This window comes from Podarcis melisellensis (assembly GCF_964234715.1).
Source record: "Podarcis melisellensis genome assembly, chromosome: 2".
Lineage (NCBI taxonomy): Eukaryota > Metazoa > Chordata > Lepidosauria > Squamata > Lacertidae > Podarcis > Podarcis melisellensis.
The window spans coordinates 8525237-8549806 of NC_138529.1; the positions used below are offsets into that span (position 1 = coordinate 8525237).

The window sequence follows — 24570 nt, forward strand, 5'->3', positions numbered from 1 at the left end:
TATTCACGCAGACTCCTGCCAGTCCCTATTTCTACAAAAATAGCACTACTCCGTGCAGAGCTGGGTGTAATGCCTATTAAAGCTAAAGCCAAGCCATTAGACTAGCTCTGCTTTGGGGATTAAAAACTATTTTTTGAGCAGATATCAGAATCTTTCATGAAATGTTTGAAGATATGGCTTCCAACTTGCGGAAACGTGAAATTCAGCTTGCTACCACCAGCTTGGGACTCTCTGCCCCCTTTCTTGTGACACAGTGTTTTGAGAGAGGTAAATAATGCTCCAAAGGCTGGGAGACACTGAGATGCAATCTCAAGTGGTTGAGATCAACATCTGTCAATCGAATAAATTGTATGCTTCTTTTATCCCATTGCACCCATCCCTGCCAAGATATCTGGTAGATTTACCAAATGTTAAAATGAGGACAGCCTTCACACAGGCAAATGTTGTTCCATTAGCAGACTGGAATGGCCGACATAAAGGAGTCCCTAAGAAGGATAGAATTTGTGGCTGCACCTCTGTATCAATAGAAGGCATAACTCATTTTCTCCTTGAGTGCCCTTTCTATGATGATCTCAGAAACAATTACATCCACCCATTGACATAGCTGTCAACTTTCAGATTTGAAAATAAGGGTTCAGCAGCCTCAAAAATAAGGGTTCAGCAGCATAGCTGTCAACTTTTGGATTTGAAAATAAGGGATCAGCAGCCTCACCTGTCCCGGAGACAGTCTACGGGATATCTAACAATCCGGAATAGCAGTGGGAAGCTGCAGGAAACAGCGCTGAAATAAGGGAATTTCCCGCAAAAAAAGGGAAAGTTGACAGCTATGCCCATTGCCAAGATCGCAGAAGGGAAGGTCGTCTCTTTCAAAGACCTGTTTTTTGCTGTCAGGTGTTGAGAGATATACAGTGGCACCTCAGGTTAAGTACTTAATTCGTTCCGGAGGTCCGTTCTTAACCTGAAACTGTTCTTAACCTGAAGCACCACTTTAGCTAATGGGGCCTCCTGCTGCCACCGTGCCACCGCTGCACGATTTCTGTTCTCATCCTGAAGCAAAGTTCTTAACCTGAAGTACTATTTCTGGGTTAGCGGAGTCTGTAACCTGAAGCGTATGTAACCTGAAGCGTATGTAACCCGAGGTACCACTGTATATCCTTTAGAACATTTAAATTTCTTGTTAAGGCTTTACAGATTTGTGTAACATAACTTGAGGGGGGGGGGATGAGAAGTGATTTATCCATTAGGGGTCAGGGAGTAGAAATGTAAACCATTATTAGTAGCAGTATTCCTGTTGTTGTTATTATTATTTTATGTGTGTAAAGGCTGCTTGCTAAACACAATAAACCAAACTGACTAACATAGGTTGGAAATTGTTGAAAAAAATAAATAAAACAGTAGCTTAAACAAGGTTCAGACAGGTTCTGTCAGCAGTTCATCAAACTTAATTGGCTTGTCGGTAATATGTGAACAAAAAGGCAAAACCATTTTTTTTCTCAAACAGTTCTTCTCCAGCAATGAAGGAATATGCTTTTTATTTTTTAAATGTGATGTTCCCATATTTTCTTTTTGCAAATACAGTGGTACCTCGGTTTAAGAACAATCCTGTTTATGAACGATTCAGTTTACGAACTCCGCAAAACCAGAAGTAGTGTCCCAGTTTGCGAACTTTACCTCAGTCTAAGAACGGAATCTGAACGGTGGAAGGGCACTGGCGGTGGGAGGCCTCATTAGGGAAAGCGCACCATGGTTTAAGAATGGTTTCGGGTTAAGAACAGACTTCCGGAACGGATTAAGTTCGTAAACCGAGGTACCACTGTACATATTTTACTACAACAGTTCTGCTGCAACCCACTGAAAGCTAATGTAGTGCAGGCATCCCCTCCAGATGTTTTGGCCTACAACTCCCATGATCCCTAGCTAACAGGACCAGTGGTCAGGGATGATGGGAACTGTAGTCCAAAACATCTGGCGGGCCGAAGGTTGGGGATGCCTGATGTAGTGCATTAGTGGGTGTGTCAGAAAAGGATCAGGGAAGCCTAATTTCAAATCAGTACACAGCCATTAAGTTCCTTTGAGGAAAGGCAGGATTGTAGTAATTGCAGACAAGAACTTTAAGGGTACACATGTAAAAAAAAAGTCCTAAGATTATTGGTTTAATAAATGCTGATCTAATCAATTGATAATGCTGTGCTACAGACATCAACCCATCTCCAACGGGGGGAGGGGTTGCTGCAAAGACCAGAGACTTACGGAGACTGTGAGATTAGCCCATGTGACAGCTGAAGGAATGATGTTGTTTTCTTTCCAGTACTTCAGGGTCTCATTGCTGGGATTCGCTGGGGCTGAACACCTGCAGCTGACAGGCAAAGGAAAGGGTTAATAAAGCACACTGAGAATGTCTCAAAAGACAGCCTTGTTTACATTCCAAAGCAAAATGGCATATCCATTTGGGATGGAGTGGGGGGAAATACAAAAACCGTATTGTTCCATTTGTGGTAAGCACCTCCACTCAGAAAACATTTACTTGGGAATCATTCCCACAATTGAGACTTTGTTCTGTCCAAATCCTTCATGAGAGGAGAAAATCAACAGAGCTGCCTTTAACTACATGGTCTGAACTGGTGGCCCTGCCTTCCCTCTTCGACTTTACTTCCATGCCTGGATGGATCACGTGACCACTTTACAAACCGGTAGTTCCTCATTACTACAGTCATACCTTGGATTACACACACTTCAGGTTGTGTTTTTTCAGGTTACAGACCACCGAAACCCAGAAGTACCGGAACGGGTTACTTCCAGGTTTCAGCAGTCGCGCATGCGCAGAAGTGCTAAATCACATTTTGCGCATGTGCATAAGCACCGAATCGCAACCCGCGTGTCCACTGTATGAAGCTTCCGTTAGCTCCAGACCACTGATGGAGCAATATTCTAGTCTGCCTGGTCATGGCTGCTGCCTATATGCAGCCAGAATTTGGAGCTGTCCGTGGTCCTAATTCTCTGTCTGAACTGTAGTTTCACTTTCTTCATCCTCCCTGCAGACTCCACCTGCAACAGAAGTGCTGGCAGGTATAACAATCAGTAAATAAATGAGACACACAAGAACCCCCTTGAGAAATAGGTTGAGGAATGCACCCTATGCCACAGTATGGGTAGCAGAATTCAAAGGGTTGGTGCTGACCTTTAAAGCCTTAAATGACCTCAAAGGCCCAGTAGACCTGAAGGAGTGTCTCCACCCCCATCGTTCAGCCTGGACACTGAGGTCCAGCGCCAAGGGCCTTCTGGCTGTTCCCTCCCTGTGAGTTTACAGGGAACCAGGCAGAGGGCCTTCTCAGTAGTGGTACCCGCCCTGTGGAATACCCTCCCATCAGATGTCAAGGAAATAAATAACTATACAACTGTTAGAAGGCATCTGAAGGCAGTCCTGTATCGGAAAGCTTTTAATGTTTGATGTTTTATTATGTTTTTATATTTGTTGGAAGAAGCACAGAGTGGCTGGGGCAACCCAGCTGGATGGGCGGGTATGAAAATAACAACAACAACAAGCAGCTGCAGCAGACTCCACCTGGAACAGATGTGCTGGCAGATATAACAACCATTAAATAAACAGCATACACAACAACCCCCTTGAGAAATAGGTCAAGGAATGCACCCTATGCTACGGTATGGGTCATGGCTAATAAGTGCCCAAAAGGCTTATAAATTAACCTTTATAAATTGAAAATGCCAATACCCACACCAGAGAGAGAAAGTGTGGGTCTGTGTATATGTGTAACTGTATAGCATAAAAATCCTTTGAATGACCTCTGTTATCTTCTTCACTAAATGAGCTCCATCCAACTAAAATTATTTCCTCCACTGCCTCCAATATATGAATGGACTGATATACCTAGATGTATTTTTATTATGACGTGTCATTTCAGTGAATCTATCATGCACTAGCACTTGCTTAACCATTGCTGGAATGAGGTGCAGCAGACATTCTCAGAGTACTTAGTGAATTCAAACAAACCGAAAGAAAAATCAATAGGTCACGTTTAAACAAGAAGAGCAACAGTAACTCACTAATACAAGCTCAGTTGATCAAGATCAGTGTGCATATGAAATGGGTAGGTTCTCCCCAACTTAATCAGTTTCTCCAGAGACTCATAGATGAAAATGATGCAGATCAACGAGGCAAACGCTTCTTCTGTAAAGCGAGTGATGTGGCACACAAGGCAGCTGGCATCAGTTGCTACAAGGAGGACGCACATGAATGTAGTCCACAGGCCAATGCAAGTTCGTAGAGAGAGATAATTTAGGTTATAGTCTCTGCAAAAAAAAAAAAAGACCAATTTAGACTCTCTCCATTGCCGAACGTATTTAATTCAAACCCATAATCAGAACAGAAAAAAGCTGCAATGCAATATAGAGTTAAGTAAATGATCCTAAAATGCTATTGACTCTGTTTTGCTTTGTGGCCAAACTCTACCATCCTTAAACGGTAAAGGTAAAGGATCCCTGGACGGTTAAGTCCAGTTGATTTTGACTGTTGATTACACACAGTAATAAATATTATCTCCAGCCACAATGAACTCTTTTAATCGCAGATGACATCGCTTTATCTTCTGCCACTTTTTAAAAGTTTAGAGGCCCAACACCATGTGAGTAGGGCTCTCCCCATGTGTCTTTCCACCTGATGTGGACCACATTGTATGATGAAGGACTGGAAACAAATTAATTTAATTTAATAATTGAACTTCCAAAGTTCAGCATCTTGGTTGATGGCATTCAACCATTTCTGCAAGAGTAAAGAGGAGGGGGGCATTGTCCCTCTCCAGGTATTAAATTCATTCACAGATATCAGGGCAATTCACAACATAAAACTTAGGAGTAAAAGAGAGGTAAAGGGACCCCTGACCATTAGGTCCAGTCATGACCGACTCTGGGGTTGCAGCGCTCATCTCACTTTACAGGCCAAGGGAGCCAGCGTACAGCTTCCGGGTCATGTGGCCAGCATGACTAAGCCGCTTCTGACAAACCAGAGCAGCACACGGAAATGCCATTTACCTTCCCGCCAGAGCAGTACCTATATATCTACTTGCACTCTGACGGCTTTCGAACTGCTAGGTGGGCAGGAGCAGGGACCGAACAACGGGAGCTCACCCCGTCACAGGGTTTTGAACTGCCGACCTTCCGATCGGCAAGCCCTGGGCTCTGTGGTTTAACCCACAGTGCCACCCACATCCCTAAAAACCTAGGGGACAACATAGCAAATCATGAGGAGAAAAATCATGGCAGGTTGCCATTTCCCATTTCCCACATCACTTGCCCTGGCTTGCTATGCATCATGATTAGCCCCAGTTACACCAAAGCAGGGAAGTGGGGTAAAGGGAGAAACATTAGGTCCATTCACCAGACAGACAGACAGACCGCCCTCCCTCTGTCTCTGTCTGTCTCTGTCTCTCTTCCACGTCCTTTTGTCAAACTATAAAAATTGTTTGCCCCTTAAGAGAGCACACAGCCTTACTTGCAGAATTTGAATAAAATCTTCTCGAAGACCAGTACCGGCCCAGTACTTCCCAAGATGGTGAGAGGCTGACCAGCAAAGAGGGAATACACCACCCCAGTCATTGAGGCTCCAAGCAAGGATTCTATTGCACTCTGCAGGTGTGAACAGGTAAAAACAGAAGGGTGGCCATGTTGAGTCAGACTATTGGTCCATTCAGCTCACCTGACTAACTCCAGGTTCTACAGCGGAGATGAAGTTAGAACTTTCAGAGATTCATATACCTAGAGAACAGCCTCCATATTTTGGCTTCTTCGGCATTCTCTTTGCAATGATTGCTTGACTGTCTCACCACACCACATGTTTTTTTTAACAGAGTTTGTGGTGAGTGGGGGAGTTGCAGCAGTATAAAGAAAAACCACCCTTTCCTTAGAAATAGGCTAACTGTGTGGAGATAGATAGCTCAGGAAGCAATTTCAAATGGCACCAGTTTTCGGGTTCAAAAGTCCTCAGCCTCTGCTTTCTGCAGTGGCAGGTTATTTCTCACACTCCTTATCATTATGGATCAACTTACTCCTGAATAGCTGTCACCCTTTAATTTATATTCAGACTCACGAATGTCCTTTAAGTATTGCATTCTGTCTATAAGTCTAGTAAATCAATTAAAAAGGAAGTCCGACCACTGAGCATTTTCTGACTGAATACAAAGCATGGTTGAAAAGTGTTCAGAGGCCATCTGTCAAGGTGAGGAATCCTAAGTACCGTATTTTTCGCTCCATAGGGCGCACCAGACTATAGGGCGCACCTAGTTTTTAGGGGGAGAATAAAGGGGGAAAATTATTATTTTTTCCCAGCCCCAAAGAGCAAAGAAGCCAAGACCGCAAGCAGAATGGATCCCACTCGCTGTCTTGGCTTCGTTTTTAGCAGCGGGGCCGGGGCGGGGGAAGCCTGAGCTTCCCCCGACCCCAGCCCCCAGAACAATCTGGGAGCGGCGGCAAGGTTGCATGCATCCTTGTTGCTGCTCCCAGAGCTTGCGGGGCTGGGTGTGTGCTCCGAAGGCTTGAGGATAGCTGCCTGAAGCCCGGGGAGTGCAGCGGGAGTTGGCGCTGCGCTCCCCGGGCTTCAGGCTGCTATCCACAAGCCTTCAGAGCATGGAGGGAACTCCTGCTGTGCTCCGAAGGCTTGCGGATAGCTGCCTGAAGCCTGGAGAGTGAAAGCAACGTGAAGGCTCCGGAGCACGGAGGGAGAGCTCCCTCTGCGTTTTGGAGGCTTCCCATTGCTATCACTGAAGCCAAGGAGTCTGCACTCACTCCATAGGACGCACACACATTTCCCCTTCATTTTTGGAGGGGGAAAAGTGCATCCTATAGAGCGAAAAATACGGTACATGCCCTCACCCTCTGTTCTAAAAGAGATTATGGAGAATGTGTCTTCTGTAAAAAATGAACATCTGAAGGCCAAATTCTCCTGGGCGTTTAAAATTCCATAACTTCAGAGATGTGTCACTGGCCACACAAACTGAGTGATGAAGTCTGTCACAGTGAGATAAAAACATTGGCTCTATTAATGCTGAACAGCACACATAGCTGAAATGTAGAAGAGCAGCAGTTAAGTTAAATGCTTGCTGCTTTCTTGCAATGCTGCCTAGGAATTATTCATAACACATGAAAGGAGAGGGGGGAACTTTCTTACTATTTCTCCCTCTGTTGCTTCTCCAAGCAACCCCCCAAAGGTGATCACAGGAGACATGCAGGCACAGTACAGGAAGAGGAAGGAAGCTAAGCACTGCAAACTCATAGCATCTTTATAGTCGCTCCAGTACCAAGGAACCTTCCGTTTCACATCCAAGATCAAGCCACCAAACAGCCTGCAAAGAAAATACAGGGAGATCAACAAGAAAAAGGTGGGCAGATACATATTTTGATTTCCACAGGCGAGTTAACAAAAGAGGGACAGAGGCATAGTTGAAAGTGGTATGATTGTAGTGTTAGTCGTGCTCATCCAATTATTGTCAGGTTCTGCAAAAATCTTACTTCACCCCAAATGAGTGTGGGGTGAAAGGTGTGGGTATGGGTGTGGGTGTGTTTTCACACGCACACACATGCAGATAGTGGAGGATGATATCTTCATCACACCACCTTAATCCTCTATAAAATTGTTGTCTATTGGCAACCAGATGACCAATTCACAAAACGAGGGCCTGAATTGTGGCTAATTTGGGCATTACTTATAAATGGGCATCTGCACTTGCTAGAATCATTTGGACTTCTGAATCTCCACTATAAAAAAAGTAATGAGGTTTACTGCTGGGTCACTTAATACTTCTAACTAGCCTTCTGACTAGGGCCCTCCATGATATGAAAGCCACCTGGACCAATGTTTCAAAAATAGAAGTTGTACTTGTGCATCACCAACTTGTGTGGCAGTGAAGGTCATACTTTAGATTACCTGTTGTTGAAGAAGAGGGAAGGTGGACTTTAGCAGAAACCATTTGAGGCACCTAGAACGTACCTTCCCGTTCGCTTAAGTTCTGGCCCACCATGGTCATCTTCTGCGTCCTCTTGGCTAATGCTTCCATTAGGGGCTCCTGATGTTCCCTGTAACTTTCTCTTTTCCTAATAAAGTGGGAACATTATGAACAATCCCATTAATTTCTATCCAAGGAATCAAGGAATAGTTCATTAACTGAGTGAAAGTAACTGGAGTCAATCCAGACATGAAAACAGCATTTGGGCTTGAAGAAAGTGAAAATAAGGAAAGAAAGAAGCAATAGACAGTGGATTGAGTCAATCAGTGTTCTGCCTATGAAGGCATGCTATATTTATGGCAGGCTGTCCTCTGTCCTGACACTGAAGCAACCACCCAACGGGTTCATTATCTTTGTGCATAATTTCTGTAGGAAAGTGGGAATCAAGGTGCTTTGAGATGGAATTTGAAAGAAGGAAATGAGATGGGGTTCTAGGCAAAAGGGGCAGCAAGGGAGAACGACTGAAATCATTGAAAGATATATTTGGGTGATGGAGTCGCAAATTTGCAACAAAAGACTACAAATATGAGCCAAGTTGGCCACATTCTTCCACCATAATATGTGAACACTCCAACTCAACTCAGTGTATTCTGCTCTGACAAGTGCATTAGCAGTCTAGACCAGGCTTCCTCAACCTCGGCCCTCCAGATGTTTTTGACCTACAACTCCCATGATCCCTAGCTAGCAGGAGCTGTGGTCAGGGATGCTGGGAATTGTAGTCTCAAAACATTTGGAGGGCCGATGTTAAGGAAGCCTGGTCTAGACAGTCAAGGATGAAGAAGAAGGAGGAGGAGGAGGAGGAGGAGGAGGAGGAGGAGGAGGAGGAGGAGGAGGAGGAGGAGATTACTGAGCCTCTAACAGACTACATGGCTGGTGAGCTGCATTCAGCTTGGCAGGTCACCGATAGTACAACTCCTTCCAGACAAAAGGGTTAGACAAAGCCAGATGCTCTCAATTATTTCAGTTCATGGTGGACAGGAAAAAAGCCCCATTCATACTAGTTCCCTTTTATTTCAGCCTGCAGCAGGTCATTTGTTTCCATTGGACAAGCTCTCAAAAAGTGATGTTTACAACAGAGGTACCAAAAACCACATCCTGTACATCATGTGCAATAGCATATGAGAGACAACATGGGCCTTTCCCCTATAGTTCAATGTTCCAAAAAGGCTGAACAGACTCTCCTTCAGGGCCCTAGTGTGGACAAACAGGTGGAAAGGCTTAAAATGTAACATGGTTTTGATTACACTATTAACGCTGTCCACCTAATCAAGGGGACAACCTTCAGAGTCCAAGGGCATCGCTTCCAAAAACACAGCCATCGTGTTCTAGTGTACCGGAGAAGAAAGTCATTATTTACCTGGGAAGGGAGATTTTTTGGTGGCTCAATTCTAATTGATGGATCCCATTCTCCAGGTGGTAGCACCGTCGCCTGATCTAGAAATTCATCAATCCCAGCTAAAAGGTCGTTACGGTTCCTAGCTTTATAAGCAACATCATGGAAAATCTGTAGACAAGAGATCAAGACAAAGCCATCAGTCTGTTACATTACATACAACAACAACAACAAAGCCATATGAAATTTGCATGATGCTTTGCCAGTTAAATAATTTGCAATCTCAGCTATTGGTTTGTTTGTCCTGAAAAATAGGTAACAAGGTATTCTAATGTATAATGTTAATGTATCTGCTTCTTGATTGTTTTAAAAATTGAATTTCACAAAATGGGTAGCAGCCTGAGCAAAATGTCTCATATTTCTAGCAACAGTTTTGCATTCCTATTCTCTTATCATTGTGTCATTCCTCCTGAAGCTCGAATTATGGCAGAAAGGCAAAGCAATGCAAACAAAAGGGGTGAAAATATATATTGTATTTTACTGTACCTCATCAGTCATGAGGGTAGCCATTGACCTTCCAATCTCATGATACTGTTGTCCTTTCCCTAATGGACCCAGCAAGATAAACATGAACCTAGGGAGAGAAGGGGGAAATGGGGCAGATGTTTTTTAAGGCTTTGAGAAGTTAACATTCCTTTAAGGCAGGCATCCCCAAACTCGGCCCTCCAGATGTTTTGGGACTACAATTCCCATCATCCCTGACCACTAGTCCTGTTAGCTAGGGATGATGGGAATTGTAGTCCCAAAACAGCTGGAGGACCAAGTTTGGGGATGCCTGCTTTTAAGCCAAGTATCGACATGTAACATTTCACAAGTATGGGAAGGGAAACTGGGCTCAGATGAAGCCTGTCTTCCATGGCCTCCCCACCACCTACATCCATGATGCTGTGATGCAGTTTAATGTAGGGTTACCAGACGTCCCCGGTTCCCAGGGACAGTCCCCAGATTTGCAAATCCATCCCCGGACAAATTCCGTCCCCAGAATGTCCCCAGATTTGCAAATCTGTCCCCGGGAAATGTGGCAGCGGCAGCCTCAGCAGCCCAGAGCCAGCCTGGTAGTGCAGTTGGCTCTGGCTGGCTTCAGGAGCTGCTCGCTGCCGCCGCCACTGCCGAAGGGGAACCAGGGATGTCCAGTGGTGCAGATCTTCTTCCCCCTTTGTTTTGACAGATCAGGGGAGGCTCAGGAGTCATGGGCGGGCGATGCACCATTGCCCATTTTTTAAAAAAACTCTGCGCATTTATGTTTCACAGGGTGCAAAAGAAGGGCTTTGCACCTTTATACAATATGCATGTGTGCTTGGGCCCAGGGTCTTTTGCCTCACCATCCCCACAACTGACTCCCTGTTGCTACCATAGATTCCGGCGTATTAGGCGACTGGGCATATTAGACGACCCCCAACTTTTCCTGTAAAAATTTAGAGTTTGGGATATCCTCGCCGTATATACTATAGCCAACTAGCAGCAGCCCGAGGCGAGGTGAGCGATCCCCAATCGGCCATCCAGCAAAGCGGCAGGCTGTGCTTACCGGCTGGTAGTTCTGGCAGTTATGGGGATGCCCAGCTCCTTGGAGGCCCGGGCAAAGCCATGCACCACCTCGCTATGGGAAGGGGAGGCTACAGTTGCTGCTGCTTCAGGATAGCTGCCTGCTATCCGGCGGTCCCCATGGTGGCAGGATGGGCAAGTGAGCGAGAGGGCAAGGGCTTGGAACGGGGTGGGTGGGAAGAGTCGCCGCCGGTTCTTCTCTCCAGCCTGCACATCTTCAATCTCCCAAGCACAAGCACACAAGACCTCTCGTTTCTGAATATATCATAACAGTACAAAACATAAATGCTTGCTTTATATAGGTTTTCTGCTTTGTAGAAATGCTTGCTTTCTACTCTCTTTTTTGGGATTTTTGGGTTTTTATTCAATCAGCAAGTTTCTATTATCCTAATTTGAAGAAAAGCAGGGGGGAAATGATTGACAATTTCGGTTCAAAGTGTGAAAAGGCAGATATCATTTAAGAAACTTGGTCAGTCCCTCAATCAGAAGTTTGGAACCTTTCCCCAATAATAAGGGGGTTATTAATATCAATGCCTACCCTCAAATCACAGTCTGCCTCCCCCCCCCCAAGACAAATAATAATAATTAAGCACAATATTCCAAATTCTGCAAAAATAAAAATGCAAATGACAGCTGGGCAAATTACAGGCATGCACACAAGTTCTCATTATCACAAACTGTTGTTGTTGTTGTTAAGCCTACAACACCAACAAAACATAGTGATGTATGGAAGTGAGAGCTGGACCATAAAGAAGGCTGATCGCCAAAGAATGGATGCTTTTGAATTATGGTGCTGGAGGAGACTCTTGAGAGTCCCAAGGACTGCAAGAAGATCAAACCTCTCCATTCTGAAGGAAATCAGCCCTGAGTGCTCACTGGAAGGACAGATCCTGAAGCTGAGGCTCCAGTACTTTGGCCACCTCATGAGAAGAGAAGACTCCCTGGAAAAGTCCCTGATGTTGGGAAAGGAGAAGGGGATGACAGAGGATGAGATGGTTGGACAGTGTTCTCGAAGCTACCAGCATGAGTTTGACCAAACTGCAGGAGGCAGTGGAAGACAAGAGTGCCTGGCATGCGCTGGTCCATGGGGTCACGAAGAATCGGACACGACTAAACGACTAAGCAACAACAACCAACAAAACAACAGTAACAACAACTCTTACCTGGTAGGAAGAGGAATTTCAGTCATGCCTGGGAGAAGAACGGCTGGTGATAAGCGCACAAAGGCAATAACCGGTCGAGAAAGAAAATCCAGCTCTCCCACTAGAACATTTGAGGCTTCTGCTCCAGTGGGAATCTTCTTCATAAAATGAAGCTCTGCCTAATTCCAAAGAACAGGGCATAATTTCTAGGGCTGAGATACAATTTGACCAGCATTTTCGCCCACCCAGACAAGGCACTCCTCCTTCTCACCCAAAACAAACCCCTGTGTTGCAATAAGAACCAAACACAACAATACAAAAGCAACACGTAGGCTAATAGTTAGTAGAGAATATATAACAGAATAATGATATCATTCAAATTATAGGTATAACAGAAGACGTCTCAAAAGTTTCAAAAGTAAAGTCTATCAATATGTCTTTTGTTGGAACTTTTGAAAGACTATTGATAGACTTTACTTTTGAAACTTTTGAGACGTCTTCTGTTGAAACTTTTGAAAGACTATTGTGAAACTGTCCTTAGACACATGTTTGGAACAGATGGCTTGACGGTCCTCGCTACCACTCTGTTATATTGTATATATGAACTTTCATTGGCTTATTCCACCTTTTCATACATAATTTTGGGGATATTCCCTCTTCACTGACTTTGACTTTTTTCTTTTTTGCAGGGTAACAATGGATCACATAAGCCATCAAGACTTTACATCAAATGTATTCATTAAAAAACAAACAATTGCTCCTTCATAATAAATATTCCTTTTACAGGAAACCAGAGATCTGCCTGCCTTTACCTAACTGACCATTCCACACTGGTCAATTGATCAAGAACAGCAAATTCTTGAGCGTGTAGAGATATTTCTTGCAAGGAAAACCTGAGTCCACTTGTCATAGTAAAACAGGGGCAGGAAGGACAATTACAGAGAAGAACTGGCAAGCAGTGAGGAATCATCAACCCTTCTCTCACTTATTTTCTCTCCCATGAAAATGCCCACACCATAAGTGTACGGCTGCACATTCACCATACATTTTAAACACTATGGACCAGTACTATGTGTCAATAATCTAGCAAGAGACAGTCTATAATGGCCATCTGCTCCTGGGCAGCAATTTGCTTTGACAGTTCTACTCTACATACCTCTACAGCAGGCATGGCCAAACTTGGCCCTCCGGTGGTCAGGGATGATGGGAATTGCAGTCTCAAAACATCTGGAGGACCAAGTTTGGCCATGCCTGATCTACAGCAATATACGGTACTGCTTTATTATATATAATACAATATAAAAGTTCTATTATGATAAATAAAAAATATAAAAATCTGCTGTGTACCCTTGGAAACTGTTTTGCATATCCCTAGGGGTACACGTTATCACACTGCTCTCTTTTTTTAAAAAAAGATTCTTCTGCAATCCAAACAACACAATTTTATTGTTTTAATTTTGAACTGAATCTTATTGGGGGATTTATATATCTTATTAGCAACATAGGTAAACTGAGATTCAAACGACAGTGTTTAAGTTGAATAGACAAGCGAAGAAGATTGCACCTTAGTTAAGTCTGTTGGGGTGGTATCATGGATTATTCCATTCTTAGCGTCCAAGCCTGGAGGAGGTGGGGCACTTGGTGAGCTCACTCCTAGGAAGAAATGAAGAGAAATAATTCTAGATGAAATTGCATGTTAATGGTTAGTTTCAGAATATCACCGTCTATAGATACATTTTCACCAAGTGCACCTTTATATGCATGAAATCACACACACACTTTTCTCAGCACAAATTACATGAAGCATTTGTTTTCATCCACATATCCAATTTTATGTAGATGGTGCTTATTCATTAAGAGTAATGCTACTCCGGAAAAAATGAAGGGTATCTTTTTATACACTACAGTTGCAGCAAGAGTTCTTATTGCTGCAAAATGGAAGAGTTATGAAATCACCTCTATTCATGAATGGACTCAAAAATTGACAGAATATGCGGAGTTAGATAGTCTATCAGAAAAAAATTAAGAATAAACCGAAACAGGAATTTGTCTCAAAATGGGAGGTCTTTAAAGTATATTTGAAAAATAATTACAGCAGTTTAAACTCTGTCACAGCATTCGAATAATTTCAGTAGTAGCTTTAAGAAAGACGTGAGACCTAAGACAAATTAAGGATTAGTTAAATTATGATAAAAGTATGTATTGGCAAGAAGTAATATATAATTGAAGTAAGGAATAGATGGAAGGTTGGGCCTATAGTTCAAAGACCAAATCTTGCTTTATTGTTTTGTAAATAATTTTGTGTTCATTATTATTTTCATTTGGATTTTTGCTTTTCTTCTTTTTTAAAAAGAGTACAGTGGTACCTCAGGTTAAGAACTTAATTTGTTCCGGAGGTCCGTACTTAACCTGAAACTGTTCTTAACCTGAAGCACCACTTTAGCTAATGGGGCCTTCTGCTGCTACTGCACCGCCGGAGCCCGATTTCTGTTCTCATCCTGAAGCAAAGTTCTTAACCTGAAGCACTATTTCTGGGTTAGTGGAGTCTGTAACCTGAGGCGTATGTAACCTGAAGCGTACGTAAACCGAGGTACCATTGTATTGCTACTGTAATTACAATTATTCTAAACCACCACCTTGATGTGATTTACCCACAAAGTAGATAAAAACAGTTAAAAACACAAGAACAGTAAACACCTTTTACTGAACAGTAAACACAAAAACAGTAAACACAAGACCAAAACAAGACCAAAACTATAGCAAGTGGACACTTGTGGGAAAAACTCATTTATCCACTCGCGGTGGCAAAAATGTTTTCCTCTATTTCTATGAAGCACAGAACAGGGGCAGCCACACCAGAGTGGGCTTCTGAGGTCTCTGGCATTTGCAGGAGATGCTCTCCAGCAGACCACAGATATTAACTGGGTGTATAAGGCAACTTAGTGCCAACACCAGTTTGGACAACAATCCCACCAACCCAACGTACATAAGGAAACAAGTGCGCATAGCTCCTTCCTTGCCACTTTGTATGCTGTCCCCTTCTCTGCCTGAACACTTGGAACAGATCTTCTGATTTAATCCCGCTCTCGTGCAAATCAGGAGGCTGATTTCCATTTACACAATTTGCACGCAATATGCAGGACTACCGTATTTTTCGCTCCATAAGACGCACCTGACCATAAGACGCACCTAGTTTTTAGAGGGGGAATGCAAGGGGGGAAAAATCTTTAAAGGGAGCCCTGAGCAGAGCATGTATGCATCCCAGGCTCTGCTCAGCGCTCCCTTTAAAGAGCCGCGTGGAGCGTGTGTGCGGCACTTGCAGGCTTTTCCCCGAGGAGGGAGAAGGGCAGCCCATCACTGACAGGCTGCCCTTCTCCCTCCTCGGGGAAAAGCCCCCAAGAGCTGCACACACGCTCCGCATGGCTCTTTAAAGGGAGTGCGGCTCTTGGGGGCTTTCCCAGGAGGTGGGGGAAGGGACTGAGGGGCTAAGCCAGAACCTAGAACAGCAAGATGGAGCACTGCGCAGCGATCCCTCTCACTGTTCTGGCTTCTGGGATAGCCGCACAGCCTGCATTCACTCCATAAGACGCACACACCTTTCCCCTTACTTTTTAGGAGGGAAAAAGTGTCTCTTATTGAGCTAAAAACACGGTAGATCAGATGACCAGTCCCTGCATTTTCAAGCAACGACAGCAGAGGCAGCGCAGGAGAGTTGTATGCACTCACTTCTGCTCCATGTGCTAGGTTAAGTTGGGGACAGGGGGTGGTGAGTATTGCCTAAATGAGCCAATGACCTCCCTAGTGCCCTTTAATATTAGAACCCAGGTAGTGCTGGTGGGTAGGGACACGGGTAGCACTGTGGTGTAAATCACAGAGCCTAGGACTTGCCGATCAGAAGGTCAAACTCTTCCAATATGCAGTAACGGCAGCCAGAATCTTGATGGCCCAGAAATGGAAACAAGAGGAGATACCGACGATAGAAGAATGGAGACTGAAAATGACAGACTATGCGGAATTGGACAAATTAACTTGGAAAATCAGATACACCAAAGACCAAAAGTTCATCGAAGACTGGGGAAAGTTTGTAGATTATCTGAAAAACATATGTGGCGTGAACACAACGCTAGTGGGATTTCAAGAGGCACTGTAAAAATGGAGAAGTATTGTTAATATGAAATAGTGGGAGAAGGGAAGTATAATGGCAATACGAAAGAAGGGAATGTGTAATCAAAGTTATAAATACGGATGATTGTCAGAGACGCTGAAGGAAGTTCAAAAAAGAAACAATTTGTTGTATTTTGGGTAAAATTGTATAACTGTTTGGAAAATCAATAAATTTATTTATAAAAAAAAGAAGGTCGGCGGTTCAAATCCCCACGATGGGGTGAGCTCCCGTTGCTTGGTCCCTGCTCCTGCCAACCTAGCAGTTCGAAAGCACATCAAAGTGCAAGTAGATAAATAGGTACTGCTCCAGCAGGAAGGTAAATGCCGTAAATGTGCTGCACTGGTTTTGCCAGAAGCGGCTTAGTCATGCTGGCCACATGACCTGGAAAAACTGTCTGCAGACAAATACCAGCTCCCTCGGCCAGTAAAGCGGGATGAGCACCGCAACCCCAGAGTCGTTCGCAACTGGACTTAACTGTCAGGGGTCCTTTACCTTTTTAGTGCTGGAGGACAAATTAGCCAGAATAAGGGTCCCAGAGTAGCACTTGAAGGCAAACAAGCGCACCAACTTGCTAAAGCTAAGCAGGTCTATGTCGGGATGCGAGACCTCCTGGGAACCATGTGTATGTTGCCCTGGACTCCATAACAGAACAAAGGTGGCACTGAGGAGGCTGGTTGGATGCTAGGGAGGCATGATAGGAGATGCACAGGTTATTGTGCTAATTCAACCAGACCGTACAGACCTCCAGGGACTCTCACCTGCTTTATCTGTTGAGGGAGGTTCGGTTTTTTTCTGGGAGACATCAGCTAAAGAGCGGACAATTGGGAGGATGTTTTTCTTCTTTCCATTCTGATGGTGATGACTCCTCAAAAGGGCTTCCCAGATTTTTTTACGGGTTTTCCTATCAATTTCCTCAGCAGGTTCATACTGATCCAGAACCATGTCTGAAAGGGAGAAACTCCAAGTCATTAAAATTTTTAGCCCCGTTCATTTATTGCAATTCATAAAATTCATAAACCACTTGATTGCTTTATATATATATACCGTATGTGTGTGTGTGTGTATATATATATATATATATATATTTGCTTTCGTAGATTTTCACGGGTACAGGAATGCAGGTTTTGGTGTCCTCGGGTGTCTTCCCGTGTAAAAGTTGGGGTGTCTAGGCGACGTTTCGACGAGGTCTCACTCGTCATCTTCAGGCTGGTGCTTTCGGCTTCTTGTTACTGGAACAGAGCAGGATCTCAGTGTTTGAGTTCCTATAAATACTGTTGAGGGGGTGTGGTGTATAGCCTCCAATGTTCTGGGCAGAGAGGAAGTTCCCAGGCTAGTGTGCCTTTTCTTCTTTTGTTCCTTAATTACTTGAGGGATATCTTGAGTGATTTCTTGGGTGATATCCTGAGTACCACTTAGGTGGGTCATTAGGTGTGGATTAGTTGCTAAAGTCTTTGTGTCTTGACCTCTTGAACTTTGTGAAGAGTTTTTCTGAGAAGATGGCTGTACTGCACTTAGTTGTGCTCTGGCTTGGCTTCGTGTATAGGGGCGAGCTGTGGTTTTGTGGCCTGTGTCAGCCAGATCTGTGTAGGGATTGCAGGGGGGTGCAGCATCCGGAGGTGCCACCATGGTTTGGCTACTAGGTGTGGATTAAATGACCCACCTAAGTGGTACTCAGGATATCACTCAAGAAATCACTCAAGATATCCCTCAATGCCCAGAACATTGGAGGCTATACACCACACCCCCTCAACAGTATTTATAGGAACTCAAACACTGAGATCCTGCTCTGTTCCAGTAACAAGAAGCCGAAAGCACCAGCCTGAAGATGACGAGTGAGACCTCGTCGAAACGTCGCCTAGACACCCCAACTTTTACACGGGAAGACACCCGAGGACACCAAAACCTGCATATATATATATATATATATTTGCTTTCGTTGGGGTGTCTAGGCGACGTTTCGACGAGGTCTCACTCGTCATCTTCAGGCTGGTGCTTTCGGCTTCTTGTTACTGGAACAGAGCAGGATCTCAGTGTTTGAGTTCCTATAAATACTGTTGAGGGGGTGTGGTGTATAGCCTCCAATGTTCTGGGCAGAGAGGAAGTTCCCAGGCTAGTGTGCCTTTTCTTCTTTTGTTCCTTAATTACTTGAGGGATATCTTGAGTGATTTCTTGGGTGATATCCTGAGTACCACTTAGGTGGGTCATTAGGTGTGGATTAGTTGCTAAAGTCTTTGTGTCTTGACCTCTTGAACTTTGTGAAGAGTTTTTCTGAGAAGATGGCTGTACTGCACTTAGTTGTGCTCTGGCTTGGCTTCGTGTATAGGGGCGAGCTGTGGTTTTGTGGCCTGTATCAGCCAGATCTGTGTAGGGATTGCAGGGGGGTGCAGCATCCGGAGGTGCCACCATGGTTTGCCTACTAGGTGTGGATTAAATGACCCACCTAAGTGGTACTCAGGATATCACTCAAGAAATCACTCAAGATATCCCTCAATGCCCAGAACATTGGAGGCTATACACCACACCCCCTCAACAGTATTTATAGGAACTCAAACACTGAGATCCTGCTCTGTTCCAGTAACAAGAAGCCGAAAGCACCAGCCTGAAGATGACGAGTGAGACCTCGTCGAAACGTCGCCTAGACACCCCAACTTTTACACGGGAAGACACCCGAGGACACCAAAACCTGCATATATATATATATATATATTTGCTTTCGTATATATACGTATATACGTATATATATATACGTATATACGTATATATATATGCTTTTCGTATATATATATATATACACACACACACACACACATACATAAAACCTCAAAGAAGTTCAACGAAGAAAATAAACAATAAAATTCACAGTGAAAACAGTTATAAACATCAATTGAAAACATTTTTTTTAATGGCAGTCAAATAAATACAGATTAAATGATACATCAACATTGTCCAAGTCTGGGTAGGCTTGTGTTTTTAGCGGGTGCCCCAAAGAGTGCAGTGAAGGTGCATGCCTAGTGTCAATAGGCAGGGAGTTTCAAAGTGTAGATACGACCACATTTAAAGACTGGTTTCTTACAAATGCCAGTTCCACAGACTGAAGTGGCTGAGCGGTCATATATGAGTTAAGGCAATCTTGTGTGTAAACTGGTTCCAAGTGGTTAAGGTTATTAGTGGTTATTTACTAATAATAACAAGGGACGCGGGTGGCGCTGTGAGTTAAGCCACAGAGCCTAGGACTTGCTGATCAGAAGGTCGGCGGTTCGAATCCCCGCAACGGGGTGAGCTCCCGTTGCTCGGTCCCTGCTCCTGCCAACCTAGCAGTTCGAAAGCACGTCAAAGTGCAAGTAGATAAATAGGTACCGCTCCAGCAGGAAGGTAAACGGCGTTTCCGTGTGCTGCTCTGGTTCACCAGAAGTGGTTTAGTCATGCTGGCCACATGAGCCGGAAGCTGTACACTGGCTCCCTCGGCCAATAAAGCGAGATGAGCGCCGCAACCCCAGAGTCGGCCACGACTGGACCTAATGGCCAGGGGTCCCTTTACCTTTACCTTTTACTAATAATAACACCTTAAATTTGGTCCAATAGCAAATTGGCAACCAATGCAGACCTCTCAGCACAGGTCTGACAAGGTCTCACACCTGTCACCAATTGTGCCACAGCATTTTGCACTAACTGCAGCTTCCAGATCAAGCATAAGGGAAGCCCCACATACAGCACATTTGTCAGGGAATGGTCTGGATTTGAAGATTGAGGAATGCAGTCGCAGGCAGATCAGCTCCTCTCAGAAGAGGAGGGGGAATATTCGGGGGGTGGCTCACCTCTAGTGTTTTCAGAAGCAGAGAGAGAGGCAGACACAGAAGCTAAACAGATTAAGGAGGAGTAAGCCAGCTACGCGGGTGGTGCTGTGGTGTAAACCACAGAGCCTAGAGCTTGCCGATCAGAAGGTCAGTGGTTTGAATCCCCACGACAGGATGAGCTTCCGTTGCTCGGTCCCTGCTCCTGCCAACCTAGCAGTTCGAAAGCATGTCAAATGCAAGTAGATAAATAGGTACCACTCTGGTGGGAAAGTAAACAGCGTCTCCGTGTGCTGCTCTGGTTTTGCCAGAAGCAGCTTAGTCATGCTGGCCACATGACCTGGAAAAACTGTCTGCAGACAAATGGTGGCTCCCTCGGCCAGTAAAGCGAGATGAGCGTGCAACCCCAGAGTCCGCAATTGGACCTAACTGTCAGGGGTCCTTTACCTTTACCCTTTTACCCAGCTACGAAATAATGCTAAGAGATCCAGAAGGGAGGGGGCAGCTGGGAGACACATCAACTGAGAGTGGGGGGGACCCCCCTCCCCATGGACTCCGAGGTCCACACGTATCAGAGAACAAAGGAGGCAAAGAGGGAGAGGAACTTCCCATTGGCATCCCCTTATTGAGGAAGTCAGAAGAAGGATTCAGAGTAGGCAACTGATCTCCTTGCGGAGGGTTCTCTGTTTGTGCTTGCAACATGATGCTGTAATAAAAGGACTATAAATCTATCAACTGCTCGTTAATTCTTATCTGTGAGCTACCGGAGGGAGATTGGAACTCTCACGCTTGACAGCATTGCAGTAATCCAGTCTTGAATTAGCCCATGTATGAACTACTGTAGCCAAGCTTTCTTGGTCCAGGAATGGTCACAGTTTTCGGACCAGTTGCGAGAGCCAATGAGAGCTTTCCTTCCAACAGCAGCTTGGGAGGACCAAATTTTCTCAGGATTTCAAAAATGGAGAAGAGGCTTGCACTCTCCCATCAGCTGTGATCCCAATATAGTAAGTCTTCCACTTATGTGCATTTAACGTGCACATTCAGCTTTATGTGTGTGACCAAAAAAATAAAAAAAATCATTTAAAAGGGAGTGGAGAGGGGGGGTTCTGGGGGGGATACTGCCTGCCGTTGAACCCAATGGATTTTGACTATACACAATTTTGGCTTTAGGCATGATCCCCAGAATGAAAACCCCGAGTAAAGTGAGGGCTTACCATAAATTTCAATGTACACACATCGCAGCTGCTACTGGCATCTTTTAATACAACAGTAAAACTAATATAGGGATGTGGGTGGTGCCGTGGTCTAAACCACAGAGCCTAGGGCTTGCTGATCGGAAGGTCGGCGGTTCAAATCCCCGCAAAGGGGTGAGTTCCCGTTGCTCGGTCCCTGCTCCTGCCAACCTAACAGTTTGAAAGGTAAACAGTGTTTCCGTGCACTGCTCTGGTTCGCCAGAAGCGGCTTAGTCATGCTGGCCACATGACCTGGAAGTTGTACGCTGGCTCCCTTGGCCAATAAAGCAAAATGAGTGCCGCAATCCCAGAGTTGGCCACGACTGGACCTAATGGTCAGGGGCCCTTTACCTTTACCTTTAAAACTAATAAAACATCTAGCTTGCCCTTAGTAGTGAAAGAATGTCAAAAATACCCTTACCGGATCACACCCAGTTCCACTGAGTTTGTCTCACTGTTTTTAAGTGGAGCCAGATATATGTGGGACACTTACAAGCAAGCCATTCCTCTTCTCTGTCCCCAGCATGTGTTATGCAGAGAGAAACTGCCTCTAAACAAGGAGGTTCCCTTTAGCTATCATGACTTATGGCCAACAGCAACCCTACTCTCCAAGAATTTGTCCAGACCTTTTCAAAAACCCATCTAAACCATTGAAGAATGGAGGATGAAGTTAATGAACTATGCAGAATTAGACAAACTAACAGGAAGGATCCGAAACCGGCGGGACCAGAAATTTACCGAAGACTGGAGTAAATTTACGAATTAATTGAAAAGTATTTGTGATGACCAGACGACGTTTGTAGGTTTGCAAGAAGTTCTGTGAGGGGTAATATTGGAAGTCTTGTAAAAATGGAGAAGGGGAGATGTTATGTTAAGAGATGTAAAGACAATACATAGTTAAGAAATGCATAAGAAATGGTTAAGACGGAGGATCATCAGAGGTGCTGATGGAAGTCCAATAAGATTGTATTTGTAATAAATTGTGCGGTACATTTTATAATTTGAATGTTAAAATTAATAAAAATGTATTTAAAAAACACCCATCTAAACCAAGAAAGGAAAATAACTATTGGTGGCCCTAGAGCCAGCATGGAAAGCAAAATACAACCAGAGGAATGACAAGATGGTAGACGAAGGAATGTTGTGTGAGAGTAGGGGATGGGTGGGGTTCTGTGCAATTTTCATGAGATTTTTAAGTGTAAGAAAAGAAAGCATACCATGTGCTGCCTTATGCCTGTCATCTCTACAAAGAGTAAAGAACCTTCAACTCCCATAATTCCTGGCTGAGACTAATTGGGAGTTGGGAGTCCAACAATGAATGGTGGGACACATATTCCGTACCTCTGATTTAGGAAACACTGGAAGTCAGGGCTAAGAAAGGTCTCTGTTCAGGACCATGGAGAGCTGCTCCACTGAACCCAGGACCACCTAGCAACCCTGAACAGAGCAGCTCTCCATGGTCCTGAATAGAGATGACAGGGAGTCATTCATGGTCCTTTGTAGAGATGACAGGGAGTCAACCCAAGACCAGTGATCTACCACTGAGCTACAGGAACAACTTGTAAGGGGACTTGAGGAGAAAGGCTATGGCACAATGGCAGAACATCTGGTTTCCATGCAGAAGGTCCCAGATTCAAACCCCACCACCCCCAGATAGGGTTTGGGAGAGACCCCTGTCAGAAACCCCAGAGGGCCTGTGGTTCTTTGTGGTCCTGTGGTCCTTTGCCTGCGGGATCCTTTGTTCCTGAGTTAGAACAGACTGGTAGTAATCATGTTGTAGGTGCTTAAGGATGTGAGAACTCCGGACTGTGGGGAGTAGCACCCATTCTTACCATCCAGTCATCAGGTTAGTTCAGCACTGCTGCTCTACCCTGAATTTCCTGGAGGATAACAACAAATCACCTTCATTCATGGCCTATGACAGTCTCTGTGCTTGAACAGCTATTGCGTAGGATATCCATTTCCACCCTCCAAGTGTGGCAGGTGTGTAATCTTTTCCCCAATAATGCTGAAGATAAAACAGTGAAGATAAAACATAGCATGTGGTGGACTTGCTCCAAGATTAAAGCCTTTTGGGATACTATATATAATGAATTGAAAAAGGTATTTAAGTATAATTTCAGTAAAAAAATCAGGGGCTTCCTGTTGGGGTTAATTGAGGAAATTCAAGTGAAAGATGTAAATTTGTTCCTGTATGCAACAACGGCCGCAAGAATACTCCTGGCCCAGAAATGGAAGCAACAAGAACCCCCCACATTGGCAAGTAAAGATGGTCAAATATGTGGAGCTGGCAAAGTTGACGGGGAAGATTTGAAATCGCTGTGTTGATTTATTTCAAAAGGACTGGGGCAAATTTATACTCTATTTGAAAGAAAATTGTAAACAGTTGAATACGTTTGTAGGTTTAAGTTGAAATGTTTGGTAATGGGAAATTAAGGAGCTGGTTTACTTATAAGAAGGTGATTTTTAAAAGATTGATTTAAGGTAAAAAAGTGAATTTAGGAATGTGGAGAAATCGGTAATGAGATATGGAAGTCCGTTAGAGGGAAGAAAGGTCAAGGCTTTATTTAAGCAATGTTTTAAGTCATGAATTATTATTATTATTATTATTATTATTATTATTATTATTATTATTATTATTATTTTCTCTAATTATTTGATATTGAAATGTAATAAAATATGAAAAACTTAATAAAAATTAAACAAAAAACATAGCTCATTGGCTTCCATGTTCAATCCCTGGCAGCTTCAGGTAAGGCGAGCAAAGTCTCCTGCCTAAAACCCTGGACAGCTGCCTCCAGTCAGTGCAGGCAATACTGACCTAAATGGGCCTGACTCTGTGTTCCTGTGTGCCAACAAAGCCAGAGAAACATCACTCGAGCACAAGCTATTCCTCTTCTCTATAAACAGTCTAATTCCTTGGCTCTCTAAAACTTATATATGCCAGATGTGAAGCCACAGAGGCCAAGTCCATGCACAGGTTTGTGATGCAGAAGGCTGCAGTGTAGACAATCCCTCTTTGTCTCTGCTGAGAAAGCAGGCATTTTCCTTCAGTTAATAAGCTTTGCTGAAACGCAAAAGCACCGTCTAAATAATGCATCTGCAACCCCATTCAAGATAATGCAGTTCGCTTCCACAATCTGAGTCAGTTTTATTTCTCTGCGCATCTAATCAAATAAAAAACAATCTGCAGCACAATGCCTCATTGAAATATCTTGCATAATTGACTGATATTAGTAACCTTTGTGGGAAGGAAATGTGCTAAGAATTATCAGGGCTTGAATGGAATCTTG

General features: G+C 44.1%; 1 protein-coding gene across 3 annotated transcripts in view; it reads right to left on the reverse strand.

Annotated features, from left to right (window-relative positions):
* The window catches only part of SLC4A8 (solute carrier family 4 member 8), a 65607-nt gene that overhangs the window by 19225 nt on the left and 21812 nt on the right, over positions 1–24570 (reverse strand). For all 3 annotated transcript variants that reach the window (XR_014165104.1, XM_081898536.1, XM_081898537.1), the window contains exons 6-15: positions 17013–17198; positions 13654–13742; positions 12111–12268; positions 9892–9979; positions 9370–9516; positions 7997–8100; positions 7178–7352; positions 5507–5640; positions 4063–4308; positions 2251–2356 (exon numbers count right to left, since the gene is read on the reverse strand). Coding sequence is in view for 2 of the 3 variants with exons in the window: in XM_081898536.1 (XP_081754662.1) it covers positions 2251–2356; positions 4063–4308; positions 5507–5640; positions 7178–7352; positions 7997–8100; positions 9370–9516; positions 9892–9979; positions 12111–12268; positions 13654–13742; positions 17013–17198 (1433 nt within the window). In the remaining variant the exon portion in view is untranslated. The remainder of the gene's footprint in view (positions 1–2250; positions 2357–4062; positions 4309–5506; positions 5641–7177; positions 7353–7996; positions 8101–9369; positions 9517–9891; positions 9980–12110; positions 12269–13653; positions 13743–17012; positions 17199–24570) is intronic.